This window comes from Cryptococcus depauperatus, chromosome 6 (assembly GCF_001720195.1).
Source record: "Cryptococcus depauperatus CBS 7841 chromosome 6, complete sequence".
NCBI lineage: Eukaryota > Fungi > Basidiomycota > Tremellomycetes > Tremellales > Cryptococcaceae > Cryptococcus > Cryptococcus depauperatus.
Window position 1 is genome coordinate 96,611 of NC_089473.1, and position 13,031 is coordinate 109,641.

At 44.0% G+C, this 13,031-nt stretch overlaps 4 protein-coding genes across 4 annotated transcripts; 3 read left to right on the plus strand and 1 right to left on the minus strand.

The window, feature by feature from the left end:
* Nucleotides 1–363: 363 nt before the first annotated feature.
* On the plus strand, nt 364–2,993 carry L203_104771 (uncharacterized protein; the record flags this gene model as incomplete). Its single annotated transcript, XM_066214149.1, has 7 exons — nt 364–461; nt 697–726; nt 776–818; nt 868–894; nt 955–1,087; nt 1,132–1,744; nt 1,796–2,993. The coding sequence occupies 7 exons, from the start codon at nt 364–366 to the stop codon at nt 2,991–2,993; spliced, it is 2,142 nt and encodes a 713-aa protein (XP_066070246.1).
* A 1,597-nt stretch (nt 2,994–4,590) lies between these two features.
* On the plus strand, nt 4,591–6,690 carry L203_104772 (phosphoribosylaminoimidazolecarboxamide formyltransferase/IMP cyclohydrolase; the record flags this gene model as incomplete). The annotated part of the gene is made up of 6 exons (XM_066214150.1): nt 4,591–4,612; nt 4,675–4,801; nt 4,868–4,944; nt 4,998–5,495; nt 5,546–6,627; nt 6,679–6,690. 6 exons carry the CDS (start codon nt 4,591–4,593, stop codon nt 6,688–6,690), a joined length of 1,818 nt encoding a protein of 605 aa, XP_066070247.1.
* A 336-nt stretch (nt 6,691–7,026) lies between these two features.
* Nucleotides 7,027–9,093, minus strand: L203_104773 (uncharacterized protein; the record flags this gene model as incomplete). The annotated part of the gene is made up of 12 exons (XM_066214151.1): nt 7,027–7,033; nt 7,086–7,200; nt 7,262–7,313; nt 7,381–7,477; nt 7,534–7,646; nt 7,715–7,864; nt 7,917–8,054; nt 8,112–8,241; nt 8,292–8,379; nt 8,430–8,612; nt 8,669–8,784; nt 8,837–9,093. 12 exons carry the CDS (start codon nt 9,091–9,093, stop codon nt 7,027–7,029), a joined length of 1,446 nt encoding a protein of 481 aa, XP_066070248.1.
* Nucleotides 9,094–10,729: 1,636 nt separating this feature from the next.
* Nucleotides 10,730–11,402, plus strand: L203_104774 (uncharacterized protein; the record flags this gene model as incomplete). The annotated part of the gene is made up of 4 exons (XM_066214152.1): nt 10,730–10,819; nt 10,869–10,881; nt 11,128–11,296; nt 11,345–11,402. 4 exons carry the CDS (start codon nt 10,730–10,732, stop codon nt 11,400–11,402), a joined length of 330 nt encoding a protein of 109 aa, XP_066070249.1.
* Nucleotides 11,403–13,031: the final 1,629 nt, after the last annotated feature.

A 13,031-nucleotide genomic window follows, 5' to 3' on the forward strand; every position in this document is an offset into this window, starting at 1 on the left:
ATCTTTATTGCAGCTAATGTGCACATCTACTTGAACCAATGATATTTTGGTCATAGCAAGAAAGAGAAGTATATTTATTTACGTAATTCTTCTATTACCACACATCTGTGTATATGTTTCTCTAAATTCGTTGTTTTACCTTTTGTTTTATTTGTACAAACCTACTGGCTGGTAAAGATTCTTTGAAGAAGATTTTGAAATACAGCTGATTCTATTTGTAGTGCTCGGGGCAAAGACGTTTACTACATTACGGCTTCCGGAGCAACAAGCATTGTACGAGCTGGAAAACGTGGGCAGTACCAACGCAGGTCGTTTACATGCTCTTAGTCGAATTGGGTCAATCACAGAATCAACCGTCACGCTATGGTGTATCCATGTGCTTATGTTGGAGTTCTTGTTCTTGCTGCTAGCTCGCTATGGCAAAGCGTGAGGGCGGAATATCTTTCTGTCAATATGACATCGTGAGTTAAATTACAAATTCTGCTGAAATGACAAATGAAATATCCGTCATGTTCTCATCAAAAGATTTCATTTGGCTTTTTCTCCAGACATTCTGATGCTTGAGTTGAGCGTTATGGTCTGTTGATGCTAAATTTGCCTTTATCTTGGACATAACATGCCATGGTCTTCAGTAAAAACATCTTTATAGCTTCTCATTCAGTTACAATATTACAGTTGCTAATATACATATGGTAGTGCTACACAGTGTGGAATATCTACCGTGCGGTAAGTCCTTTCTGATGTCGTCTCTCGACTTGTGCTAATGGTCATATAGGTGGGAAGGAGACGATGGGCCGTATCACCTCCTGCTTACACCGGTAAGCTAATTTTATTTATCAATAGATGACCCACGCTCATGCTTTTCAGACTGATATTAAAGAGCATGGATATAATGTAAGTCTCGTCTCCTAAACAAGGTTTAGCCAGTCATGAATGGCTCTAACAGAATCCAAGGTTTGGATTGAATCAATACCAGCAGGAACCAATTCTTATAATTTGACTGTGAGACAGCCTGCAGGATTACAATTCTTGTTAACTATGTGGGGAGCATCTGGGATAAGCTCTGCTGGTACTACTGATGTGATGAGTAAGCAAATTTAGATTACCAAACTTGGCGCTGACGACAAATAGCTGTCGGAGCATCAAATAAGGGAGATTCTTCCTGCTTTCTTTCTGACGACCAGATACTATCCCTTTATTCTTTTTCTTTCAACCTCTCTGCAGTCAACGACAATAACTACCCACCTCAGTGTTCCAATATTTCCTTATCTTGGCCAACTTCTTTAGAATCCAACGTGACATCAGATATCAAGCGCAATGCGGCTGTAGGAGATGAAATTGAACTCAACATGAAGGAATTCGAGGAAATGGCTACTTCATCCAGTGATCATTCAGGAAATACAACCAAACCGCCAACTATGTTTGGAATCATTCCCCTTGGAAACTCGTTCTCCATACCAATTACTTTTGATAAAGATTCTAAATTTGCTAAGTACCTACCTGAAACATCATTGTCAGATAACCCAACCACTTTCATCTCTTATGGAACGACGTACCTGAACTGGACAGTTAATATGGCAAAAGGAACGAGGTTCATACTAGTAGCAGGTATAGGAAGTGAAGAAGAGTGGGCCAGTGGGGGGAGTAGTAAGATGTTTACTGTGGGTCAAGGCTCATTAAGTTGCGTGGGAAACAAAAACAACGGAAATGGAGCGCCGAGTGTTACTGCATCAAATACTGCACCGTAAGATTTGTATCGTTTCTTTCTGAGTATGACCTGACAAATGTAAATCAGCACTAACACAAATCCAGCCCAAGATCAATCTGCTACACCTTTCCGAAGTTCAAATGGACTCTTCCGTACAATTGTGGCTGTGGTATGCTCGATTGTAGGCACACTTGTCATTGTTGGCGCAATCTTTTATTATTGTCGACTTAAAAATCATCATGCTACCGGAACTGCCTTGGTTATGAACGGCTCAAATGGAAACGGTAGAGTGGCAAAAAAGAATCCATTCAATATTTTTGGGATTAACAGGATCGCGCCTGTGCCAACTAAGAGAGGTTCGACGTCAGAGAACCAGCTAGATCTCATTCCATCACGGGAAAGTAGAAGAAATCACGAGCAGGAGCGTGAAATTTCGCCATTGGTCTCATGCAATCAACCTATCGTCAATTCTCCTTCAGTTTCAAGCCCCTTGGGAGCTCTGAATCCTTTCCGAGATAGCGAGGTGATTGGGCCAAATTTCGTTTTGTCTCCGCAAACCACATCAAGGTCGACTACGTTTGATTCAGGTTTTGCAGGACTTGGAGCTGGCGAAGCTTATGGTGAGGTTGGTTCAAGACGCACATCCTTGGGTCACAAGGCAGGGGCAGAAGCTGGAAGCGGTGCGAACGAACGGAGAGAAGGAGTGGACAACGGTACGCCCAGGCATTCTTCCATGGATGCACTCTTGCCGGATGGAGCTACGAGTGGGATAATGTGCGCACATGATCCACATCCAGCACTAAGGCATCGAGACTCAGGTACCTATACCAAAGCAGGAGCAGAAAGAGCTGTTGGACGGTATTACAGCACTACCGAGCACCCTATCCCACCCACGCGCCAAGTTGGTCCTTTGGTTTTACATGGACCCACATCTCTGGATGTTGATTCCTCTACAGATGATGGCCAAGATGGACAAAGACAAACATCTGGCGAAGGCCAGAATGAGGAGGCGGTTGATTTGAAAAGAGAAACGCTCGCCATATCTCAACGTAGGCGTTTGGCTGGTCCGATCTCTGGTGCCCCGGGCCCAGGAAGGTATCGACGTGTACCACAGCAACACGCGCCAGAACCGGAATATATGATTCACCGTGATGCTGGTAGGATTGTCGCACCCGAGCGACCCAACGTTTTTGAACTGCCGCCGAGGTATGAGGAAGTGAATTGGACAGAGGAAGAAAGAAGAGCAAGAGAAGAACGAGGGCGAGACGGGCAGGGAACGGAATGATCATTGGACATTTTTGCATTTCAGTATTGATGCTTATCATGGGTGGCATACCAATCTATAATTTAGGTCAATTTAGGTTGTAATTTTGCGTGCATTTTAGAGGTGCATGATTGGCTGCTGTCAATACCCAAATCATTTTGACGGTGAATGTAAAAGGTCATTGAGCATTAACATCGCTGTGGTAGAGGGGGTCGCAGAGGAGCTCGACGCCGCCAAACTCAACACTTGCGAGCCTAGCACTGCCTCAAGATAATAAAGAGAGAGCTTACTCCTGCCCCATCGTATCAAAGATGGATGCCGTCAAACTGTACATCCCACTGCACACCTGCGTCAAGCCGTATGCTGGCATGGTCAAAGTTGAAGCTGTCGTCAGTGAGTGTGTTAGTAAAATCTTGATTGAGAACACTGGTTATGTTCTGGAAGATGGTCGTTCCTGAAGATCATTTGCCGAAATCTGCCAGTTGAGGTTAACCATCACGGATTTCTGTGGTTTTGTAATGAGTTATGGTGGTCGTCACTATTGAGAGGAATCCCAAGGCAAGTTGCTTTTAGCAAAATTATTACATGTTCAAGCCAGATGTAGTGGTCACGGTACTGAAGCATGTTCATACTTGCAGATAACTTGCTCGTTATAAAATCATAGGGTCGAAGGCAAGGAGTCGCCCAAAGATGATGATAGGGCAAGTCCCAAAGAGAAGATGCTCTCGCTCGTATCCCCTATGCAGATAGAACAACGACAGGAGCGATGGCTTTTGTACAATATCAGCGCCATTCCCATGCGACGCAAAAGTCATATCAAGATAGTCATTTCTTCCGTCCACCTACCATACTAGGTTACGATTTAGATCAAATGATTCATTCAAGATGACTTTGAGCGTTCCAACATAACACAGCTATGACATGAATCGGCGGCCGAGTAAACAAACACAGGGCAGCTATCGCTACCAAGGGCTATAAAAGTCGGTGTCTGGCATTCTGACGCAGATGGCTTCACCATAGGCGTTGTTAAAACTGTCGAGATTGTGCAAAAGATGGAGAAGAACACATATCCAGGCGATCAATAACAGGCAGCCGCCTTTGAGGCATCAACCCGAGACTTGGCAAATACCAAATACAATGATATATTGCGGTTCATCACTTGAGCGAGAAACCATCCTGAACGTGCTTTCATATACAACCAGTGAGCTTGTCTTGGACTGCTCCAAACACTTGGCTCAAGGAGGTTACCAACACCGTTTCATAATATATGAAGGAAAATGGCATGGTTATACCCACAGGAATCATGGTTGTAATGCTCAATCATACTATGCCACAGTGAAGCATATAGTCAAGATGCTCATGTCGAGATACAATGGGTGGAGGCTGCAGACTCTATGCTTGCGATGAAGTATATGATTGTAGCGTATACAAATCACTTTTTATTTGCGTATAAACAACAATATAAAATTAGATGTTTCATGCACAAGATAGATTATACTTATGACGTGGCAATTCCTCAACATATCGCAACCTCCACATCTCTGGTTTATGTCTAAAATTTCTAACACGTTGCGTAAATTGTTGTACATTCTTTATTCTCTAGGCATTACTATATAAAATGTCGTCTGAAGCTCCCATAGGTTCGCTATGATTGCGATTGGTGCAACGTTATATCAAACCAGCTGACAATGCATCTTTCTAGCATTGCTCTCTGTGTATGACAAAACTGGCCTCCTCCCCTTTGCCAAGGGGCTCAAGGAGCTCGGGTTTAGGCTTTTGGGTAGCGGCGGCACTGCCAAGATGATCCGTGAAGCTGGCATTGAAATTGAGTAGGTTGCAGAATCCATACATGCCAGCGCCATTTGGAAGAGAGAGTGAGGCTGATGTTTGAGCAGAGATGTCTCAAACATCACCAAGGCTCCCGAGATGTTGGGTGGCCGCGTCAAAACTCTTCATCCTGCTATTCACGGTGGCAAGTAATATCAAATGCCGAAACGACGCTTGTGCCAAATTTTCTGTCCATAGGTATTCTCTCGCGAGACATTCCCTCTGATCTTGCCGACCTTGCCACAAACAAGATCTCGCCAATCACTCTCGTCGTCTGCAACCTCTATCCGTTTGTTCTCCAAACCTCCAAACCCGATTGCACTTTAGCAGGCGCTATTGAGGAGATTGATATTGGAGGTGTCACTCTTCTCCGTGCCGCGGCCAAGAATCACGGTCGAGTCTCCATCATATCTTCCTCTTTAGACTATGAAACTATACTCGACGAGCTCAAGGCTAACGGCGAGGTCTCCGCAGAGACTAAACGAGGGCTTGCACTAAAAGCCTTTGAGGACACCAAGAGTTATGATGAGGCTATCAGTGACTACTTTAGAAAGATTTATTCTACTCCAGATGTCGAAAATGATTTCAAGGCTGGGGCCGGTGTTGGCTACCAAAGGTTAGGCTTGAGGTACGGCGCCAATCCTCATCAAACGCCAGCTCAGGCATTTGTTGAGCAAGGTGAAATGCCCATAAAAGGTGCGTCTTGTTTTCATCCATGCGGATTAAGTTTTATTAAAATCTATCAGTTCTCTCTGGCTCTCCCGGGTATATCAATCTCCTTGATGCTCTCAACTCTTGGGCTCTCGTAAAGGAACTCTCTGCTGCTCTCGATCTTCCTGCAGCCGCTTCCTTCAAACATGTATCTCCTGCGGGCGCTGCTGTTGGTATTCCTCTCGATGAACGAGCTGCCAAGGTCTTTGGCGTTGAGGATTTGAAAGATCTTTCTCCTCTTGCCTGCGCTTACGCGCGCGCTCGAGGTGCCGATAGAATGTCTTCTTTCGGTGATTTTATTGCACTTTCCCATACTGTCGACACCCTCACAGCCAAGATCATTTCTCGTGAAGTTTCTGATGGTATCATTGCTCCCGCTTTTCAGCCAGAAGCCCTCGAAATTTTGAGTAAGAAAAAGGGCGGAAAATACTGTGTTTTGCAAATGGACCCCAACTATGTTCCTCCAGAAATTGAGACTCGTCAAGTGTATGGAATCTCTCTACAGCAGAGACGCAACGACTGCAAAATTGATGCTTCTCTCTTCAAAAATGTCGTAACTGAGAAGAAGGACGTTCCTTCTTCTGCAATCACAGACCTTATCGTCGCTACTCTTGCTCTAAAGTACACACAATCCAACTCTGTGTGCTACGCTCTTAAGGGCACTGTTATCGGTCTTGGAGCGGGTCAGCAATCGCGAATTCACTGTACCCGTCTTGCAGGTGACAAGGCTGACAACTGGTGGTTCCGACACCACCCACGAGTTCTTTCGCTCCCTTTCAAAAAGGGGATCAAACGGGCCGATAAGGCTAATGCTATTGATTTGTTTGTCACTGGCCAAGCCTTTGAGGCGGAAGGTGATGAACGTGCTCAATGGGAATCCCTCTTTGAGTTTGTGCCAGGACCTCTCACCAAGGAGGAAAGGGCTACCCACATGAAGGAGCTGTCTGGTGTTGCTTGTGCAAGTGACGCGTTTTTCCCCTTCCCCGATAATGTTCACCGAGCAAAAAGGAGCGGGGCAACGTACTTGGCTGCTCCAAGTGGAAGTATTATGGACAAGGAGTGTATAAAAGCGGCAGATGAGAATGGACTGGTGTTTTGCCACACTGACTTGAGACTGGTGCGTTCTACACAAAAAAGGCAAGAGTGTATGCTGATGTTTGTTTGAAAGTTCCACCACTAAAATGTATACATATGTACAACATTCAACATGATATTGGTTTCTGAGAGCATTCAACTGTATTTTGAACTCTGATGAATTAAAACAAATTTGTTCTCGAGCGTCGTAATGTCTTTCATCTCTTGATTATCCAACATTCAATCACTGCTAGGGTAAGATACATGAGAAACAAAACACTTAAACTACAGATACATATAGACACTTATTTGTTCCAAGAAGCTTCCTTTTGATGATGTTCTATTAATCTATGTTTCAGGCACTCCTCAATTGTTCGCAGTGAAGCAACATTAATGAAGCCGGCGCTGTCTCCGAATTTCACCGCTTTAGGAACTTCTTCATTTATATACTAATTATACAGTCACTTGTTCGCCTAAAAGAAAGAGTAAAGGAAAACACACCTCATCACAGAGATCAACCTGAATTCTTTACCGCCTTCTGGATCTGCTGTCTCATTCAGAAGCTCACATGTCAATGAATGCTCCCCAGGGGTTAGATCATCCCGAATGGTGGCGGCTTTAACAAAGAAACAGAATATGAGCCAGGTATTCAGTTTCCAAATATTATGGGTATATACCGCCCGATATTGTAAGGCTCTTGCCAAAACCCATCCAACTTGATTGCCCTATCTACTTCCTCATCAACCCAACACCTAACGCTTCCAAGTTTGTATTGATAGCTTCGGAGATAGTGAACCTCAACATTGCCAATAGTGGGATGGAGTCTGAATTTGACACGGGAGCCTGGGACGGAGGACACAAGATAATTTTTTGCTTTCCAATTCCATTTATTCCTGTCATTGGAAGTCAATTGTTACAAGTAGATAAACAGATGGTATGTGGGACATACCAGCCCTTGTTTTCAAAAGGAACCAGAGGGTGCTTTTTTCCATTCATTGAGAAGCACTGAGGTTTGATAGGTGGTAATGTGAGATCTTTATTGTACTTCATGTTTAGCTGAATCTGCCCCATTTTTTTTTGGATAAGCACAGTGAATACAGCTGAATGACAACGAATTTCGGTCGACATACTCTGGGCATGGGCGTAATAGGATAAAGTTGATCAACAGGAACGAAGGCTGCGTTAGAAATGCTCGCCTCATACTGATTCATTTCACAGAGCTGGGAATCAATATATGCGGCCCCAATACGTCCCATAAGGTTGTGGCCTTTTCTTGAAAGCTAGCATTAGGATTCAGCGCAATCTGATGACGAGCGAAACCTTCGAGCATACATGCCGAGTGTCCACCTCCCCTTCAGGATGGACATAGAAAAGCTCGTCAACGAGAGAAGAGTTAAGGAGAACTTCTTGGTATAGGGCGTTTCGAAGGGAGAGAGTTGGCAAATCGTAAAGTTGTGCGACACCTTGATGCTGTTCCATTCGTCCGCACTGTCAAAAAGACTCCATACCAATAGTAAGACCACTTGCCATATCGCCACCATTGGTAACAGTGTTGAATTTAAGAGCAAACACTTGGAGATTCATGACGGCAGGTTTGTTGGGAAGATCCAACAAACTTCGAACCATCAGTTCATAAGAGTTGATATTTCGCAATAAACTAGAAGCTGCTGGTCAGTACCCGCTTACTTTCAAGGATAACACACTCACACTTCATCGTTGATAGCCAACTCAATAAGTACCAGGTCCATATCTTCTGGTAAATGTTCACCATAACAGAGAGAAAAGTAATCTGTGCCTGTTTGCGAGTTGGTTACTGTACCGCGTTGAGACCACGAAAGCACTTGCCAACGCCTCCTTGAGCTCCGTTGATAAAAGAGTTCATATTTTCAGTCCTGCCACTATCTCCCACCTTGACACCATTTGGAGCAGGAAATAGCGTATTCAGACGATCAAATACGATACGGTTCAGATTTGTAGGCGTATGGGGATAGTAGTCTGCTTCTCTGTCGATTCCAAATCCCTTTGATACTGCGAAGATGTGTTACAATACTCCTCAAAGGCCACAACCTAGTAAAAAAAAGTACCAGAACCACCGACCACGCCAACAGTCAATCGCTCGCCTCGTTTGAGTTTTGCAAGTACCCTTTGGAGACGCTGATTTGTTCCAGAATAAGAAAGCGCCTTTTTGAGGTTTTCTTTCCTGTTTTGAGTCGTCATCCACCTTGTGATAGCACTTGACTTTACTAACTAACCCCAGTTCTTGACAAAGGTCTGGGGCAACTTCGCACATTGTGCATCCCTTTTCCTGTGCCATTTTCATTCCTAGAGCCAGCTTACTGTCGTATTCTTCACTGCTGCCATTGCACCGTGATAATCCGTCCCAGGCATGATCCTTGAGAATGACATGGGCTTGTTTGATGGGGAAGAAAAATATTATGAGGACGACAATGTTTAGCGCAAGAAAGAGATTGAGAAATAATTTGATAGTTGTGTGATTAATACGAAGCATCTTTGCCGTTTGCTTCTTTTTATATATACTAATTCTATTTTTATTTTACTGATAATGAAGCAAGATGAGTGACCACTCAGGCACCATTTCCTCAGGAACGAAGTGCCACAGCGGAGATCACCGCCATATATGTAAATGACGTGTATTTAGGGAATGATAAAGTCTCCAAACTTTCAAACTGTCTTGAATTTGTATCTTCAACTTGACTTGTACTTCATTCTCAACAAAATATTTAAAAAAACTGTTACAGCACATTTTGCCTGCTTATAAGTGAGTTGAATGTCCTATGCCATCCCCCAGTCACCGACGATACGGATGAACATTCTTTTTCTTCAACTAGAAGGCTGTTACTGAGCCTCGGCATTGATTGATACTATTCCTCTCTCTGACTCTCCTTCTCCTCTCATACTTGCTGTCATGCCACACTCGATGCTGACCAGAATCTATATTGATAGGAAACCTCGTGTTTTGATTGCTGCTAGGTATCCGATCAAGTGAAGATCTTCCATCTTCGCTTTGTCCCTTCTCAATCTTTTCACTCCTGGTGGAGGCCAATTCCTCCCAGTATATGGGCAGTGAGCTGTATGCATGTATCGTTTACTTCCAGAGCAGACCTTTTTCGCTTCGAGGTTGCGCTACCATTGCTAACTCCTGTGTATTGAGCATACTAATAAATCCAAATATCTGGTGTAAATGTTTATTCATGTTGTATCTCAAGTGGTCGTATAGAAAGGTCAAGTTACTGGTACTTTCAAATTTTTCTATGTTCAGTGAATGATGAGTATTCATTTTACTTGTTATGTTTCTATTTACAAGTACAGGCTATGGTTTATTTAGCCACCATGCCTGCTCTCTGCTCTCGCAGGACCTTTGTTGGCTTGTTTTTTCTCTGTTTTTTGGCCGTTGTGACGCATTTGAGCCTTGGCGGCACCAGTATGTTGCACGCAAGTTTGATAGTAAGTTGAACGCGAGCCAGCGATGATTAACGGTGTGCAGCGCCTCAGTTTGTTGTCTTCCTGAAATGCTAAACAATTACTTTATATCCCAGCGGCAGAGTATCCAGAGATGAAATGTGTGACCGCAGTGGCAGGGTTCAGCACGTCAATGACAGCCTCAGCAGAATACTTTGAAAATCTCTATTTTACAAATGGGACATTTATTATACTTACGAACGACTCTCTGCATATGCTATTACAAGGAGCCAGTTATATTCTTTCTACACTTGCTGATTCGGACGATCGGTACAGAAAGCACGACACAGTTCAAGAAGATAGATTCATGGTGGCCACTCCACATGAAGCTATCGAGAAAGGTCTTGTTCGGCCCGCTGCGGTTTAGAAAGGCCGGTATAGTTATAAGTTTGGGCCTTGAAGACGGGAAGCGTACTCATAAGGGCAGGTGTTTTTCAACGATGCGAGACAAGGCGAAAGAAGCTCCTTGGATCACTATTTTCGTTGTAAGTTTAGATTTGCAATGTTGTTTTGGTTATGCTGATGTGGAAACCGGCACAGTCAGTAGGCCGTATCTGAAACAGAAAAGTATCTTGTACTGACCTAATGCCTTTTTTTTCTGTAAATAGTTGGCAAGTTCTTATGTTTGGCTTGCGGAAACCTAGTTAATAGATTCACAAGGTGAAATGCTCCTTGGTTGTTGGCGTCTCGTTAACGCGGTAGGCGAATCTGAGCTTCCCATGAGGCTTATGTATAGGGCCGTTGGCGTCGTCTGGGTAAGTCTTTCATGTTGAAGTTTTATGAATGTACTAACTAGGGATGCAGAGAGATCCCGTTCGTAGGTTACACATATGAGACAGCTGATTTGATGGTGAATAATAAGAGTTCCAGATATCATCACTTGGTTCCAACAAGCCGTACTTCCTGATGTCCTCATAGAAGAAGGCCCTGTTTTTTAGGACCGTTCACTATCTGGCATGACTTATTTGTACGAGATAATCACTATCGCCGATGTAGCCTGCTCCATCCTACAAATAAACATTCACTGACTGGTAAATTTGGCATTGGGCTGTCCATAGGGAAGGTGAAGAAGTTCAATTCTGGAACAAAGCCACCACCAACCTTCCTCTACTCAAAGTACCCCAGACATGGATGGATCCGATGCGAAACAAACTCAAGGCTCTTGCTATAGCTGAAGGATGTAACCCACAAAGAAAGCGAGCTGATGTGTCTGTTGTTGTATACATCAACAGGTAGGTTTTTTAAGCTATAACAGTACTTGGAGCTAACATTCTATACAGAGAATTGCCAACAGACGATTGGTGGACCAAGATGCCCAAGACATACTCGATGAAATGACAAAACTCGATCAAGAGAATTCATCTGCCGACACTCGTCGCATGGAGATGGAAAGGGATGCTACGAGTATCTCTATTATGACAAAGTACGCAGCAGTACCAACATAGATTTCAAAAGCAACCAAGCTCGAAAGCAGCGCTGAGATAAGAAAAATGATAGACAGACCCAGAAGAGAGACAAGAATAGGAACAAAGAGAAGTTCAAATGCAATTGATGTGGAATAAAATAACCACAGGGAAGAAGACTGCAGAAAGAAAGTTGCAGGGGAGCTACCAAAAGCCCAAATGACCGAGGCCACCAAGATGCACAGGAGAACAAAGGCTGCAGGGCTACATGTTGACGCTAGCAACTGGAGTTCCGCTAATGGCATCTTTGGATTGTTCAACCATATCCAAAGCAGCGAAGCCAACCAAGCGGATGACTCTTGGTTGATTCTGGTGCAACCCATTACCTGGTCCGAGACCGCTCCCTCTTAACCAAAAGAGCGTTTATCCTGTCAATTTCGGCCTTGCAGGCGCTGGCTTTTTCACTTTTACCCACAAAGGGGATATTCAGATTCTACCAGGCATTTGAGTTAAGGACGTTTATTACGTTCCTAATGTACGCATGAACATCCTGTTTTAACGATCCGGTCCGGTGGCCTTGGATATCCAGAACAGGTGGACGATGATGCTGGGCTTACAGGCGATACTGTAAGTGGTGATAGTAATCCGTGTGAGAGTCGGACGATGATAAGTGCTTGTAGCATGTAAAAGAGGCCTATAGATGTAACGTACGATATTTGATCCTCAAAGAGGATCCACGATCTATCAAGGCTGTATACATATCTCTTGAACATGGCTACAAACAATAAACAATAGAGCACAGCAAGCAATCCTTGTGCTACGACCATGTATACCCGATATATATACCGTATGTGTGCGGGGTCGTAACACGATCACAAATCGAACTACGAAAGACTGGTTGGAAGTTTGATTTCGAGAAACACACTGCCACAATCCATGACCATATTTTCCCATCTCGAAAAGAGGTCCACCAAAAATTCATATCACTCACTCCAACAACACTTCGCTCCTGGGTAATACATTTGTAGTTCCTCAGGTAGACTGTCCTCTCTACCAAGAACACTGTCGCTTAGAACATCTCGCTAGAGAGACACTCGTCGATCTGGCGAAAGGGGGAAACTTCAAATATGACCTGGCAACCATCAAAGTGGATGAATTCAAGTTGTCAGATTGTGCCGTGGCAATACCGCTAAGATCAAAGGCTGAAGCAATACCCCACATTCAGACATTCGTTAATCGGTTGGAGAGACAATCTGGTATCAGAGTCAAGGTTATTCGCTCTGATATGGGCACCGAATCCTCTATGAAACCGTATTGCGACCGGACTGAGATCATCCACCAGACAATTCCTAGATACGCTCCTGACTTGAACGGTGTATCAGAGCGTAATGTTGGTATCATCAAGACAGAAACATCTGCTCTTGTCATATCTACGCCTCCCGGTCATCACTACTGGTCATACACCATTCAATGCGCCACTGTCATGACTCTGTCCTGACACACCTGATACAAACCCTTCAACATTCAGAAATGACCAAGTTGTTATAGCTTACTGTAACAAGCG